The sequence below is a fragment of the Pundamilia nyererei genome, unplaced genomic scaffold (assembly GCF_000239375.1).
Source record: "Pundamilia nyererei isolate P.nyererei 1_Seehausen unplaced genomic scaffold, PunNye1.0 scaffold00272, whole genome shotgun sequence".
Classification (NCBI taxonomy): domain Eukaryota; kingdom Metazoa; phylum Chordata; class Actinopteri; order Cichliformes; family Cichlidae; genus Pundamilia; species Pundamilia nyererei.
Window position 1 is genome coordinate 270,645 of NW_005187673.1, and position 13,660 is coordinate 284,304.

Genomic DNA, 13,660 nt, shown 5'->3' on the forward strand with positions numbered 1-13,660 from the left:
ATTTACAAACTAGGAATTCTCAAGAGAAAATAGTTGTTTACTACTAATGGGCTTTTCTTTCTTGAGTGCAAACACACAGACACACACACACACACACACACACACACACACACACACACACACACACACACACACACACACACACACACACAGGGCAGTCTAATTGCTCTTGTTTGACTTGTGTGATTCCGTAGTTACAGTAGGGACATTATGTCATCCCTACTAATCTCTGAGTTTCCACTCGTCATAACAAAATCACAATGGATGGTATATCGTGGTCATGTAAAGTTAGCGATGAAGGTGCTTGGTGCAAAAATTTCTCAGTTGACTAAAGGTAAGACTGTACTAAATGTGCTTTTCTAGTCCCTAAGGACCCCAAAGCACTTTACACAACCAGTCATCCACACACAGGTGATGGCATGCTACAGTGTAGCCACAGCCACCCTGGGGCGCACTGACAGAGGCAGAGCTGCCGGACACTGGTGCCACCGGGCCCTCTGACCACCACCAGTAGGCAACGGGTGAAGTGTCTTGCCCAAGGACACAACAACCGAGACTGTCCAAGCCAGGGCTTGAACCGGCAACCTTCCGATTACAAGGCGAATGCCCAACTCTTGAGCCACGATCGCCCGAGACAGTAAGCTGTCACAGTATGTTGACATGAAACATGAGTAGGAAGCCTTTACAGTGAGACAGCATGCATAATAAAGACACTGGAGCTAACTGACATGAAATGGAAATGCAGCCATATTTAAAGTGATTCGAACAACCTGTGGTTTCCCTGCCAAAAAGCTTTCTGTGAAAAGAGTCAGCAGCAGGACACTAAAGGCCAATCAGCTATCAATAATAAAGGCTTAAATGACTAAAATTAAAATGAAAACGTTTTCTCTTTTGAGGGCTAGCCAAACAAGCAAAGCAAATGTCAGCTTATAGAAATTCATTGAATCTGGAGGACAGAGGGGGTTTGTGAGGGGTGGAGAGTCTATAAATGGTGGAGGTAAGTGAGCAGTCAGCTTTATTTGTGTGTGCTGAAAAGTGAACGAGGGAGTGTCCAAATGCAGCCATGTTCTGACGCAACTTTGCTTGGTTCATACGTTCACTGCTTTTCCTCTGTCGTGCTCTTCAAATATATAATTTCTGCACAACCAGGCCATGCTTTCTGTACTGTAGTAACACTAATGATCCTACCATCCCCATCATCCCATCCTTCCTGTCTACTTGCTCCCATTTTCCTTATTAGTTCTCTAGCATATATACCATTTTTACTTCACTTACATGTTACCATATTGATTGGCTATTGCTTGTTCATATTTGTCTTTGAGTCTTATTTTTGCTTCAGCTGCTTTTGTAAGCTGTTACAAAAGATCTGGTTTATCTAGCCTAGTCATAGTTTTCTGCCTCTGTCATCATCAGTCGGGAATGTAATGCCAAAATAAATATACGAGACTTCAAGGTAAAGGTAACATCTACTTTCTCAAATACTGAAACTTGACCTTAAACCTAAAACTTCCCCTATGACCTGTGACCTGTCGGTTATTACAAGGTTAAGATAAGTTGTCTACTGCCGGTTACATTCATGGTCACTTTTCCAGATACACCTAACCAGCATGGTCGCTGGTGCCAGACAGATGGATTTGAGAAAGTCATTAACTGTTGGTCTTTGGGGATTTTCCCACACAACCATCTCTAGGGTATACAGAGCTTCATGCCTCGTTGATACCAGAGGTCAGAGGTCAATGACCAGACTGGTTCGAACTGATAGGAAGACAACAGTAATTCAAATAACTTGTTATAACCAAAGTATACAGAAGAGCATCTCTACAGCCGCAGAAGACCACACTGTAGTGGATTTTTGTATGACATGTATAATGTGGTGGATTTGTACCTATATATCTATCTGAATATATATATACTGTAACTTTCATGTAGAGTTTTAGGCACGCGGTGACACACACACACACACGCACACAATAAATGTTACATGGTAGCAGAGATACTGAAAACAACATAATGAGATCACTGTCATGTACACGCATGTACACACTATAAACCTACACTGGAGTGTTTATTTTTATGTAATGCATTTAACTCATATATTTGATGTAGTTAGGTCAAGTATTATTCACATGAATATCACAAGATTATCACAAAAACTATGCTATTTGCTGTACTAATGTGTGACCTTTGACCATGTTGTGACCTATTGTCAGAAGGCAAAGCAAAGGGTTAACCTAGGGGTGTCACTTTGGCCGGGCCCTCAGCCAGAGCCCTGCCTGAACTCTGGCCCGTACTTGACCCTGCACCTGCTGTTCCTGGGCTCGTGGGAAAGTTACTCAGCAGCAGGAGGTGGGACTACTGGTACCTTTAAAAGGGGGCCTGGGAAAGCCCTCGGGGCTTTTTTCTGCTGTCTGTCCGTGGGGTTGGTCCCTACCTGCATGCGCTTACGGCGAACACCCTAGGGGAGCTTTGCTTTTCCTTCTGTTTTGCTGAGCTGCACTGTTCAATAAAACAGCTGCCATAGAACTTTGCTCCTCTCCTGTAATTTTTGTGTGTTTGACTTTAATTGAAATTGGAAAGCTGAGATCCACCTATTGCTAATCTGAAGAATTGCTCTCAATTGTGACCACCACAACACCGGGTGCCACTCTGTCAGCTAAAAACAGGAAATTGAGCCTACAGTTTGCACAGACTCACCAAAGTTGAACAAAAATGGGAAACAACTTGCCTGGTTTGATGACTCACGATTTCTGCTGCAACATTCTGATGGTAGGGTCTTAATTTGGTGTAAACATAATGTGGGGGATATTTTCTAATGAACACTTTGGGTCCATTAGTACCAAGTGAACATCATTTAAAAAAGAAACAGCCTACGTGAGGATTGTTGCTGAACATGCCCATCCCTTTATGATGACAGCATGCACCAAGTCACAAAGCTCAAATCATCTCAAACTGGTTTATCGAACATTACACTGAGTTCACTGTACCCAAGTATCACAGTCACCAGATCCCAGCCCAATAAAGCACCATTAGGAGATTCATATCATGGATGTGCTCCTTGCCAATGTGCAGGAACTGTGTCATGCTATCATCATAGTATAGACTATAGTTTCTGAGGAGGATTTCCATCACTTTGTTCAATCTATGTCACAAAGAATTAAGGTAGTTCTGAAGGAAAAAGAGGGCCACACCAGGTTTTTTACCGTACAGATGCGAAAGTTGTATCATAAAATAAAATGCAACCAAATAAAGATTACTGATTAATTATCCATATCAGGTGTATCTTGAAAAATCTACTACTGCTGCTACCGAAGAAACACGCATGTGGTTATTTGCATAGAGAGATCCAGTCTCACTTCCTCTGGGAACTACCGTGTAACCTGTCACTTTTGCAATATTCCTCATGTGCACTTTCTAAGATCCTGGTCTTTTAGAAAAGAAGGAAGTGTCATCATCAGCGCCATGTCAAACCGTTTGATTTCATTATGAGAAGACAATCATCTCATTACGATGGCACTGTTGACAGATGAAAACTTCATACATTTGTAATGAGATGTAGGGACTCTGGTTTTGGCAGCTCCGCATGTCTTTGCATACAATTTTGAGCCAGTGTAGATTTTTCTTCCATGCTTTTATTTTCTTAACATCTGTGTATGCCTTCTTTTTTTCACTCTTTGTTGCAGATCTGTTTTTCCATTTTTTCTATTTAATCTTTTGCATCATCCACTGATTATTTGCCTGTTTTGATTTTTTCCTTCTCTCTTTCTTTCTCCTTAACCCATATCTGCTCTTTATAACCAAACTATACTCTTTTGTGCTTTCCCCTCTAACCCCTTCTATTTCATTTGTTCCTGCCCTCCCATCAACAGAGAGCTCAGTGGAAGTTGCATTATTGATAGGCATCTCTGTCTGTGGCATCTGCTCCTTCTCTCACTACTCTCTTTTCTCCCCCTCTCTCCCTCGTTCCATGTGTGCCTGGCCTGACGCAGCTTGGCAGGTACTTAGGCCAACATCAATCTTTCATGCAAACACCACACACACACACACACATACAAAGTGTGCATATTCACAAACAGCAGCCCTCTCAAATGTTTGTGCACGGGGCGCATAGGAACAGAGGGTGGGAAAGGGAAAAAGGAGTGTAAAAATAACTTTTCCTCCCCTTGCCCTCTTTCTCGCCTCTGCAATTCTCAATCCAGAGGAGGCTCAGAGAAACGCTACACTCCCACAAAACCCTGATTTAGTCTCATCATAGCAATGCTTCCAAAATAAATAAAAGAGACAGTACAAAACCTGCGTCACAGGTGACACGACGAGTAAAACGACCGGTGAAGAGGGCTCCCCGCAGAACAACAAAACCTCTACAGAAGTCTCTTCTAAAAAAAACAGTTGCATTTCATTTCTACTTGTGCAGGCGCATGCCGTGAATTCTAACAGTGGAAGTAAGACCAAATCATCAAGTGAAGACGGTGACCTACTTTTCAGCATATCTAATGTTTCTCTGTTTCACTGAGCTTAGCCTGTTCATTGTCAGCTATAATCTCTCAACAGGTTAGATCTGCAGACAGACAGGAAGACATGGGGCAGGAATCAAGACAGCGCGAACAGCGTGGGATGCCAGTGGACCTGCCAGCGTGGCAACAGGAGCAAATACAAAGCCTCTGTGATGGTTATCTAAAGGTGCTGACACCTTTTTGTTTGAGCTAGCACATGTCACCAAAACACCAGGAAGTACACGTGTGTGGAGGGACAGCACTGCGTTTGCATAAGACACAGGCATAATCTTCTGTTTGAATGGCAGCGTCAGTGCATATGCTATAAATGAACATAATCACATAATGTCGCCTACTGGAGTGAAACAGCCACAGCTGTCACTTTCTTTCTTTGGTGAACGTGTGTGTGTGTGTGTGTGTCAGCTTTTGAATTATGCAGCAATGTCAGGTAAACCTGGTGGCGTGGCAAGAGACGGCTGCACTGAGCTCTTGCTCATGTTGAGAGCAAAGGGCTGTTTTTTTGTCATTGTTGTTTGTGTACATCATTCATTAGCATCTGTCAAATTCAAGTGCCTTGGATTTGCTAAAATGGATGAAAAACAGCATAATTAGCAATGCATCTCGAAACCAAGCTGCAAAGCAGCACAGCAAATCCATATATTTAGATTTGCCACTGTCACGGTTCTGATTTGGTTCAGTATCCTGAATCATATTTGGAAATTACTGAGACGAGTCTGGACGTGTCACATCTGGATGACAACACATCCAGACCTTTGGAATGGAGTCCGAAGGTCTGGATGTGTTGTCATCTATCACTGCATTTATATTCATGGTTGTGCACTGAAATCTGAGACTCCTGTGTTCATGCCGTTCTTGCCGTTCTAACAGCACATGCACACACATTTATCCAAATATGTATCCAAGCAGAGAAGCCCAGACCTCCCTCTCCCCAGCCACCTCCTCCAGCTTATCTGGGGGAACACCAAGGTGTTCCCAGGCCAGCCGAGAGATATAATCTCTCCAGCGTGTCCTGGGTCTGCCCCGGGGCCTCCTCCCGGTGGGACATGCCCGGAAAACCTCACCCAGGAGGCGCCCAGGGGGCATCCTTGTCAGATCCCTGAACCACCTCAACTGTCTCCTTTCGATGTGGAGGAGCAGCGGCTCTACTCTGAGCCCCTCCTCAATGGATGAACTTCTCACCCTATCTCTAAGAGAGAGGCCAGCCACCCTTCAGAGGAAACCCATTTCCGATGCTTGTATTCGTGATCTCGTTCTTTCGGTCACTACCCACAGCTCGTGGCCATAGGTGAGGGTAGGGACGTAGACGTAAATTGAGAGCTTTGCTTTTACACTCAGCTCTCTCTTCAACACAACACACCGGTACAGCATCCGCATCACTGCAGTCGCTGCACCAATCCGTCTGTCGATCTCCCGCTCCCTTCTCCCATCACTCGTGAGCAAGACCCCTAGATACTTAAAGTCCTCCACTTGGGGCAGGGTCTCGTCCCTGACCCGGAGTGGGCACTCCACCCTTTTCCGGCTGAGGACAATGGCCTCAGATTTGGAGGTGCTGATTCCCACTGCTTCAAACAAGGCTGCGAACCGTTCCAAGGCGAGCTGGAGGCCATCACCTGATGAAGCCAACAGGACCACATCAGTGTACAAATATGTATGGACACTGTAATTCTTCAAATATGTAATGTGTGCTGTTAGCTTAATTATGAGCTAATTTCACCATCGCTAACAATATCTTGGAAGCCCAGTTATTTGAGGGACAGCAGCTAAACTTAAAGAAGGGAGTTTAGCCCCAGTTTGTGATACTCTGTAGAAAACACCACATACTAACCATGATTAAACAATCCTTACTATACTATTATGAGAAACAGGTTACCATGGTAACCTCTTCCATAATGAAAACAGCAAATTTAAGGTGGTTGTTTGAAGAATTAAATTCTCGACCTAACCTAAAAATTATAATCAAAGAGTGCAAAACCCTAAATATGTCTAAACTCTAAAAATAAAGTTACATTTTTATCCAGTTTTCCTTTGAAGGTTGTGATTGCATCTTCAGGAATTCTCCTGGGGGCTTTTCTAGTAAGTATAGGTGCAGAGGGGAACATGGATTTGACTGACAAAGCAGCCTTAAGTCTTAATATTCTCTTTCCTACCGTGCTTCACTACACCTTGCTAGTACTGGGCTGGAGCCCCTTTGCCTTATTTTAATGGCATAGATACAACAACGTGCACACAGAGTTGCTGCAGATTTGTTCCACCACATCCTAAAGGTGTTCTATTAGACTGATATCTGGTAACTGTACAATGAACTCGTTGTCATGTTCAAGAAACCAGTTTGAGATGATAAAGTGTGGTCATAAGGGGATGGATATGGTCAGCAACAGTCCTCGGGTAGGCTGTGGTGTTGTGGTGTTGGTGCTCAGTTGGTGCTAACAGGCCCAAATTATGCCAGGAAAATGTCCTCCACACTATTACATCATTTTGGGTTGTTTACGCCAAATACTGACCATCTGAATGTTGCAACAGAAATCGAGAGTCATCAGACCAGGGAAGGCCTGAGGAAACTGTACCCTCAGTTTCCTGTTCTTAGTTGACAGGAGTAGCACCCAGTGTGGCCTTCTGCTGCTGTAGCTCATCTGCTTCAAGGCTCCACATGTGCATTCAGAGATGCTCTTCTGCATATCTTGGATATAACGAGCAGTTATTTAAGTTACTGTTGCCGTCCTATGAGCTCAAAGCACTCTCACCATTCTCCTCTGACATCTGGCAATAATAAAACATTTCCACCCAAAGAACTGACACTCACTGGAGGATTCTCTGTAAACCACAGAGATGGTTGTGTGGGAAAAATCCCAGCAGATCAGCAGTTTCTAAACCACTCAGACCAACCTGTCTGGCATCAACAACCATACAACATTCAAAGTGACTTAAATCACCTTTCTTTTCTGATCCTCCCTTTGAACTTCATCAGGCTGTCTTGACTGTATCTCAATGCTTTGAGTTGTTGCCATGTGATTGGCTGCTACATTTGTCTTAAAGAGCAGCTTAATAGGTGTACTTAAAAAACTGGATGCCACTCAGTTGTAGCTGCTTAGACAGATGGATTACTGAACGGGGGAGGTTGCAGGCTGATGAGGCTCTCCAGCCAGTTTTATTTTCATTAGAAGCTTGGCAGCATAAATTCCTGATAATTCAATTCAAATCACCAATTTTCCAATTTGCTTTTCTTACAAGTCCTCAAATTGTTTTCAGATTTCAGACTGGCCTTGTCAAGAACATAAGTGGAACATAACCGCATAAAAAGTATAGTATTTAAAATAATCTAAAGAAAACTAGCACCTTCCCATGTGGGCTCATGAGCCACCTAAATGTTTTCCTATCGAAAGCCAGAAAATGTCGACACTGAGTGATGATAAAACAAATAATTAAAAAAGCGGTTTAGCTATTCAGAAGAGGGAATGCTTTCCCATTTCTCGAGGTGATTCACAATAGTAATCAAGAGAAGCATCAAAACATCCTCCTGAGGTTCAAGTCTTTTTGAACTGTACTGCATTATTAAGTCCTGCTTTTACATGTCTGCCTAACAAAGACAACTAAAGTTTGTTTTATTGTATTTATTGTCTATCACTAATACACTCTCTTTGCACTCTCTATTTGTTAAAAGCTTTCAGCAGCCTAACTAAGTATGACCCAACCCAGCATACGTGGCCCCTGAAATCTGGAATTGGATTTTTATTACACAGAAGAAAAAAGGGTAGGGTGGGTTTGATGGATGGATACTTGGGAGATAACGAGGGGTGGAAAGCACTCGGGAAAGAGGATAAAGACAACTTTAGACATTGAGGGAAATGCGACTTGGGAAGAAGGAAGAGAAGTATGTGCTCGTAGTCAGGTGCGATCAGATAGCAGCTGCTCGGCATAAAGATTCCGGCCTATAGTGAAGCCAATGAACCCGAGAGCCTTAATTTATGGCTCCATTCCCCTCAAGCTAGCACTCCGGCATAAGATTTTATAATACTGATGTAACATTAGTACCTCGCCAAGGGCATCATAATCAAACCAGCTCTGATAGGAGGGGGGGAAGCAAAGAGGTGCAGAGAAGACAAGAAACAGCAACAGAGAAATCTTTCTGTCATTTCCTGGCTTTGTCCTAAGATAGACCATCACTCCTTACATGGCCCTGTTCTTTTTCAATTACGCTGCGCTTCTGCACAACCCAAACAGAGTCTGCTCATGGTCAAAGTCTGTCATTATTTCCTCCCCACCTCCTCTTCACTTCTCTGCTCTCTGTCTTCACTCCTGTCATTACCTTGTTTGTGCCTCCGCTCCTCGGTTCAGACTGTCAGTGTTTGCCTCCTTGATTTCCAATTCCGCCTCTCGTTACCCAGCCGGCTGTTAGTGCACTCCTTAACTCAAAGCTGTGGTAAAAAAGCGGCTAAGAATCTCACCCCAGGATCTCTCATCCTCTCTTTTTTTCTTTTGTAACCCACCGCTGCTTGTATTTTCCTTCTTATTTTCCATCTCCTTCTTTTTATTGGTGGTTTTATCCATGGTCAGCTGGCATTTATTGTACCATTCCCAATCTTACCTAACCTGTTATCTTCTCACAAACGATACCTGTACATGCATGCTACACTCTAATAGTGGAAGTCTTGCAAAAAATCCATTTAAGAAAAAAAAGACAGCTTGAGTTTCATGTTAAACCATCCAGTCACTGCATTACAGGAAGGAAATAAGACCGAATCAGTGCCGGATATTTGATGTATGCACATGGCGAAATGATAAGTCTGATCATAGATTACTGAGGTGTAACGCAGAGGTCAGTGATATTACACTGTTCTGCAAAATACTGTCTTTGTTATCTGGGCCGTATCATTTTAATTCCTCTCATATGACACTATGAGAACTGGGAATATGCTTATGCCTCTAATATTCTTTAGCACGCCTCTTAAGAATCATTGGGTTTATCATGCATGTTTGACCAAGGTATATTATTTTTTTGTTATCTGTCTGATGTCACACACACAAATCTTGAAATCCGCAATCATTCCGGCAATTTCTGGTGGCTTACTGCAACTAGAGCCCGCTACTACAGTGTGAGAAAGTTACTGTATAAAATTGGTTTTCAGCAGATCTGCTCTCCAAAGTGCAGTGCATACAAGATTTAACCTACTACCTATATCTTTACATTCACACTTTTTTTTTGTTTTTTTGGTCAAACACTTATGTTTCCTCCTCTGTGTTTCCTCTCATTTGGTTGCCCTAGCTGGAAACTATCACACTAGGCCAGTGAGCAAAAGTAGGTTAGTGGCCTTGATTTTCACTTTAGCAATATTCCATATCTGAGCATGGAAATCAAAGTTCACGCCAATAAATCTCAAACAGTGTCCTGCTTTTGAGCAGCAGGGCAGGCCAAGTAGGTCTCGGACATATTAGGCAACCTTGGGCTCAAGTTTACTCAGGCAGGGATTTTAGAAGTTTGGGAAAAATGAATATAAAGTTAACTTGAAGTATTCAACCTCCATCGCTGTCTGCAGTTATTACAAAAAAAGACAAAATTTTTAAAAGTCCTGTTTTGTCCCCTCCCGTGGAAGTGCCACAGCTATCTAGAATACTTCCCGACACCTGAGATCAACATCACTAATGTGCTTGCTTGGGTGTTTCACAGGTTTGTGACTGCTAGAAGCTGAGAGTCCAAGCTTGCTGCATGCAGGCTGTCCTAGTTTAAGCGGCAACACAAGTACTGCAACTGGGTTCTTGTATAAAGCATACCAAGTAATGCATCACAAATGAGTTCATGGATATAATGCTAATTCTTAAAGCTGACATTGGTTTATAAAACGAGGAATAGGTTTGCAGGATTGTATAACATAATCCACATGAGCATACAATCACATGAAGAGACATTTTGCTGTAGTTTGCGACCTGTCACCACATACACGTTGAGCTTTAGACTCTGAGAAAACACACCTGGTGCTGGCAGGGAAAATGCAAGGAATATGTGGGAAAAAAATCATTATGTTCTTGGAAATATCTTTAAAGTTATATTCTAATATAAGCAAGGAGAGAAAACAGACTGTAATCTTACCACTGTTTTAAATTTCGTATATACACCTAGGGTGCATAATGACAGCTGGTAGACATTGCCCAGTGTACTGTAACTGAAATAAAGTGCAATAAAAATAACTTGCAACTGGAAGATGATCAGCTGTGCTTATTTACTAAAGTTCATTTGCACATTTAGCACTTTGTTTGCTCTAATGCAGTACAAACAAGTAGCAGACAGTCTGGTTGGATTAGTTTAAAAAGAAAAAAAGAAAAAAGTAGGAGGTTCCAATGCACAGCAGAAGAGGAATAAAAATTTGCATTATAAAATATTTATGGATACAAGAGTTCCTGAAAAATGAATTACTATGGAGCTATAAGGGCAAATTTATTGAGCTTGTGTAAACCAAACCTGGCCAGAAGTTTCTGTTTACTGACCGTGATGTGAAATATTAGCTACAGTAAAGTAATGTGTTAATATTTAATACTTCATTAACACACTTAGATGGTGGCAAAATAAATACAATAATAATATATGGTATAAACTATACGAGCTGCCTACTGTTGCCGAATTATAGGCACGAGGGAGGGACGCACAAAGTACAGAAGTAATGCAAAGACAGTTAATAATTACAAGCTAGAGGTATATCATTAGCGAGCTACTTTCATAAAAGGGTGCGAGCAGGTCAGCATCTACCTGTGTTGCTTGACATTGGCCATTAGAAATTCCATTATTATACATTACAACAGTGAGATGCTTGAAAGGCAGATGTGTCTCTTTCAGGAAATGGATAAAATGTTTGTAGTCCTTCCCGCGACTGGGATGTTGTAATGATTCTCGCTGCGTCACCTTAAATTTCCCAGCGTTTCCCAGTTAGCAGGAATACTTAATGCAATGAGATTCATCTTCAGGGGACCATGAACAACTGCTCTGCACTTAAGTGTAACGCAGTCTATCCAATACAATCCATCCAATATTTGTTAGGGCATTTCTAAGTGTGAAACCGACCAATCAATGGCCCGCTGACACTTTCATTGTTTAAGAGACCCTGCAAGTGTAGCTACTGACTGAAGATGCACACCTTTGCTTTAAATGTATAAATCTTGACATTTGAAAATATGAGACACTCTCCCAGGTTAGCAACTAATCCAGTTTTTGAGTGAACACCTACTCGACTGCACATATTTGGCTAGGTATGTTTTCTCTGTAGAGTTTGAATAATCGTCATAATAAGAAGTGGAGCATTGACGGCCTGTTACATTTTTGGAGCAGATTCTTTAAAATTGCAAGATAGTGCATTGACTAAGAATGAAGAGCGCTTTCTCAGAGTGAGTGCCCTTCCAGTTTTAATTAAGCCCTCAGCCAGCAGCCAGGGTTTGAAAAGTTTTTGTCTCCTCCGCCTCAAGAGCTCACATGATTCATTTTCATCTCCTCTATGCATGAAACGCAGTAACTATGTCACCTCTAGCCCTGACTTGACTATGAGAGGTCTGTTCTTAGAGCCTCTTAACTGCGAGGTGTGCCATGTGTTTTGCAATAGTTATTATTATGGTGAGGATTTAAATGTAACATGTCATTCCCACAATCTGTTACTGTAAATGCAGGGAACTGTGGTGAACTGACAGCTGACCATTTTTGGTCTAAAGAAATGGCTCCCCAGGTTATGATTTTATAACCACATGAAGGTGAGGGTGTGCATGCGTAGGCAAGTGTGCGTAAATGTGTGCACACACGTGTAGAAATATGATGGCTTGAGCAAGATGCAAGCAGTTCTCCTCTGTATTTGTTTGAATTCACAAGCATCTGTTCACATGACACACCGTGTTATTCTTATCGTGTTATCTGGTCCCTTCCTTTTTACCGCTGTGACAAATATCCATCCATTACTGCATGTCTCATATTTGGAGACCATAGTGTATCTTAATGGTTCTATTACTGTATTTACTGTGGTCGCTGGCAACTGTTCGCCCACATGCTACAGTATCTGCATTGTCTCACCCACTCACAAAGGGTTTAGGTGCTGGTGGGAAGGTGGAGAGCCTACACTTTTGAGTAGATAACAATAAAGCTGCTTAAACACACACACACACACACACACACACACACACACACACACACACACACACACACACACACACACACATTTCAACCCCATGAGGTTTCACTTTGATTTTCCTTTTTTCAGGAATAAACTCCTGACACAACTTCCTATACATATTTACATTACAGGGAGGCTGGGTATTTCCGGTACCTATGCGCAGCACAGACCTGACATGTATAGCCTGTTGTGACACACTGGGGTTTACAAAATGAATGGCAATAAGAAAATATCACAGACTCGAGAGCACGATGCGGTCCACAAGTGTCACCCTCCACCCTATAGCAATTAACTGCGCTAATACCGGCAAGGTTCTTGAATACGGTGGTCCGTGGATGGCAGCTTCTCCGCCACTATCTACAGCTATGGATCGACATACCTAATAATCGCCTGTAAAATAGCTCTATATATGGAACGAAAAAAATATGTTTGATCGCCTTTCCACCCCCCTCACCGTCTCACCTGCTCGTTCCTTGCAAGCTCCTTCTCCAGTTGTCGGTGTTTGTTGTGCCACACCAGATAGTGGATAGGATAACGACTCTTCTCCGGAGTTTTCTTAGCAGAAATCATCCTCGGATCATAGTTTGCCTCCTCCTCCTCTTTCTTCACTGTGGATCGCAAGAATACTTTGTCACAGATTTACGCTATACAATTAATCCTATCATCCTGCATCAGCGGTGATGCCCAAAGGCGTGTAGGGGCAACCTTACGCGTCAGAAACAGTGAATGGCTCCCTGCTCGCTCTGCTTAGAATAAACGCCAAAGCCCCATGAAATCATTTAGAAATAAAGATAAGGGGGGAAAAAGCCCTCCCTTGATTGTGTCAGTAGATTGGGTTACACCTTTATTCCTTATCTACCCGTTCCTCCTCCTCTCGCTTTCTCTTCCTCGCTCTCTTTCTCCCCTGCCTACTCTAACGCGTCTATCCTCCTCTCCTCCCATCCGGTGGTGACTGAGAAAGATGCATTGACAAGCTGCAATGAAATGGGCGCATACTCAGCCAATCCGCTG

At 42.6% G+C, this 13,660-nt stretch overlaps 1 protein-coding gene across 2 annotated transcripts in view; it reads right to left on the bottom strand.

Annotated features, from left to right (window-relative positions):
* The window catches only part of ankrd13b (ankyrin repeat domain 13B), a 38,763-nt gene extending 25,161 nt beyond the window's left edge, over positions 1–13,602 (bottom strand). Inside the window, exons 1-2 of one of the 2 annotated variants that reach the window (XM_013915218.1) lie at positions 13,360–13,602; positions 13,112–13,257 (exon numbers count right to left, since the gene is read on the bottom strand). In XM_013915218.1, the coding sequence (XP_013770672.1) occupies positions 13,112–13,219 (108 nt within the window). In that variant the 5' untranslated portion in view covers positions 13,220–13,257; positions 13,360–13,602. Of the gene's footprint in view, positions 1–13,111 lie in introns of both variants that reach the window. The other variant, XM_013915217.1, reaches the window with a different exon arrangement.
* Between the last annotated feature and the right edge of the window lie 58 nt (positions 13,603–13,660).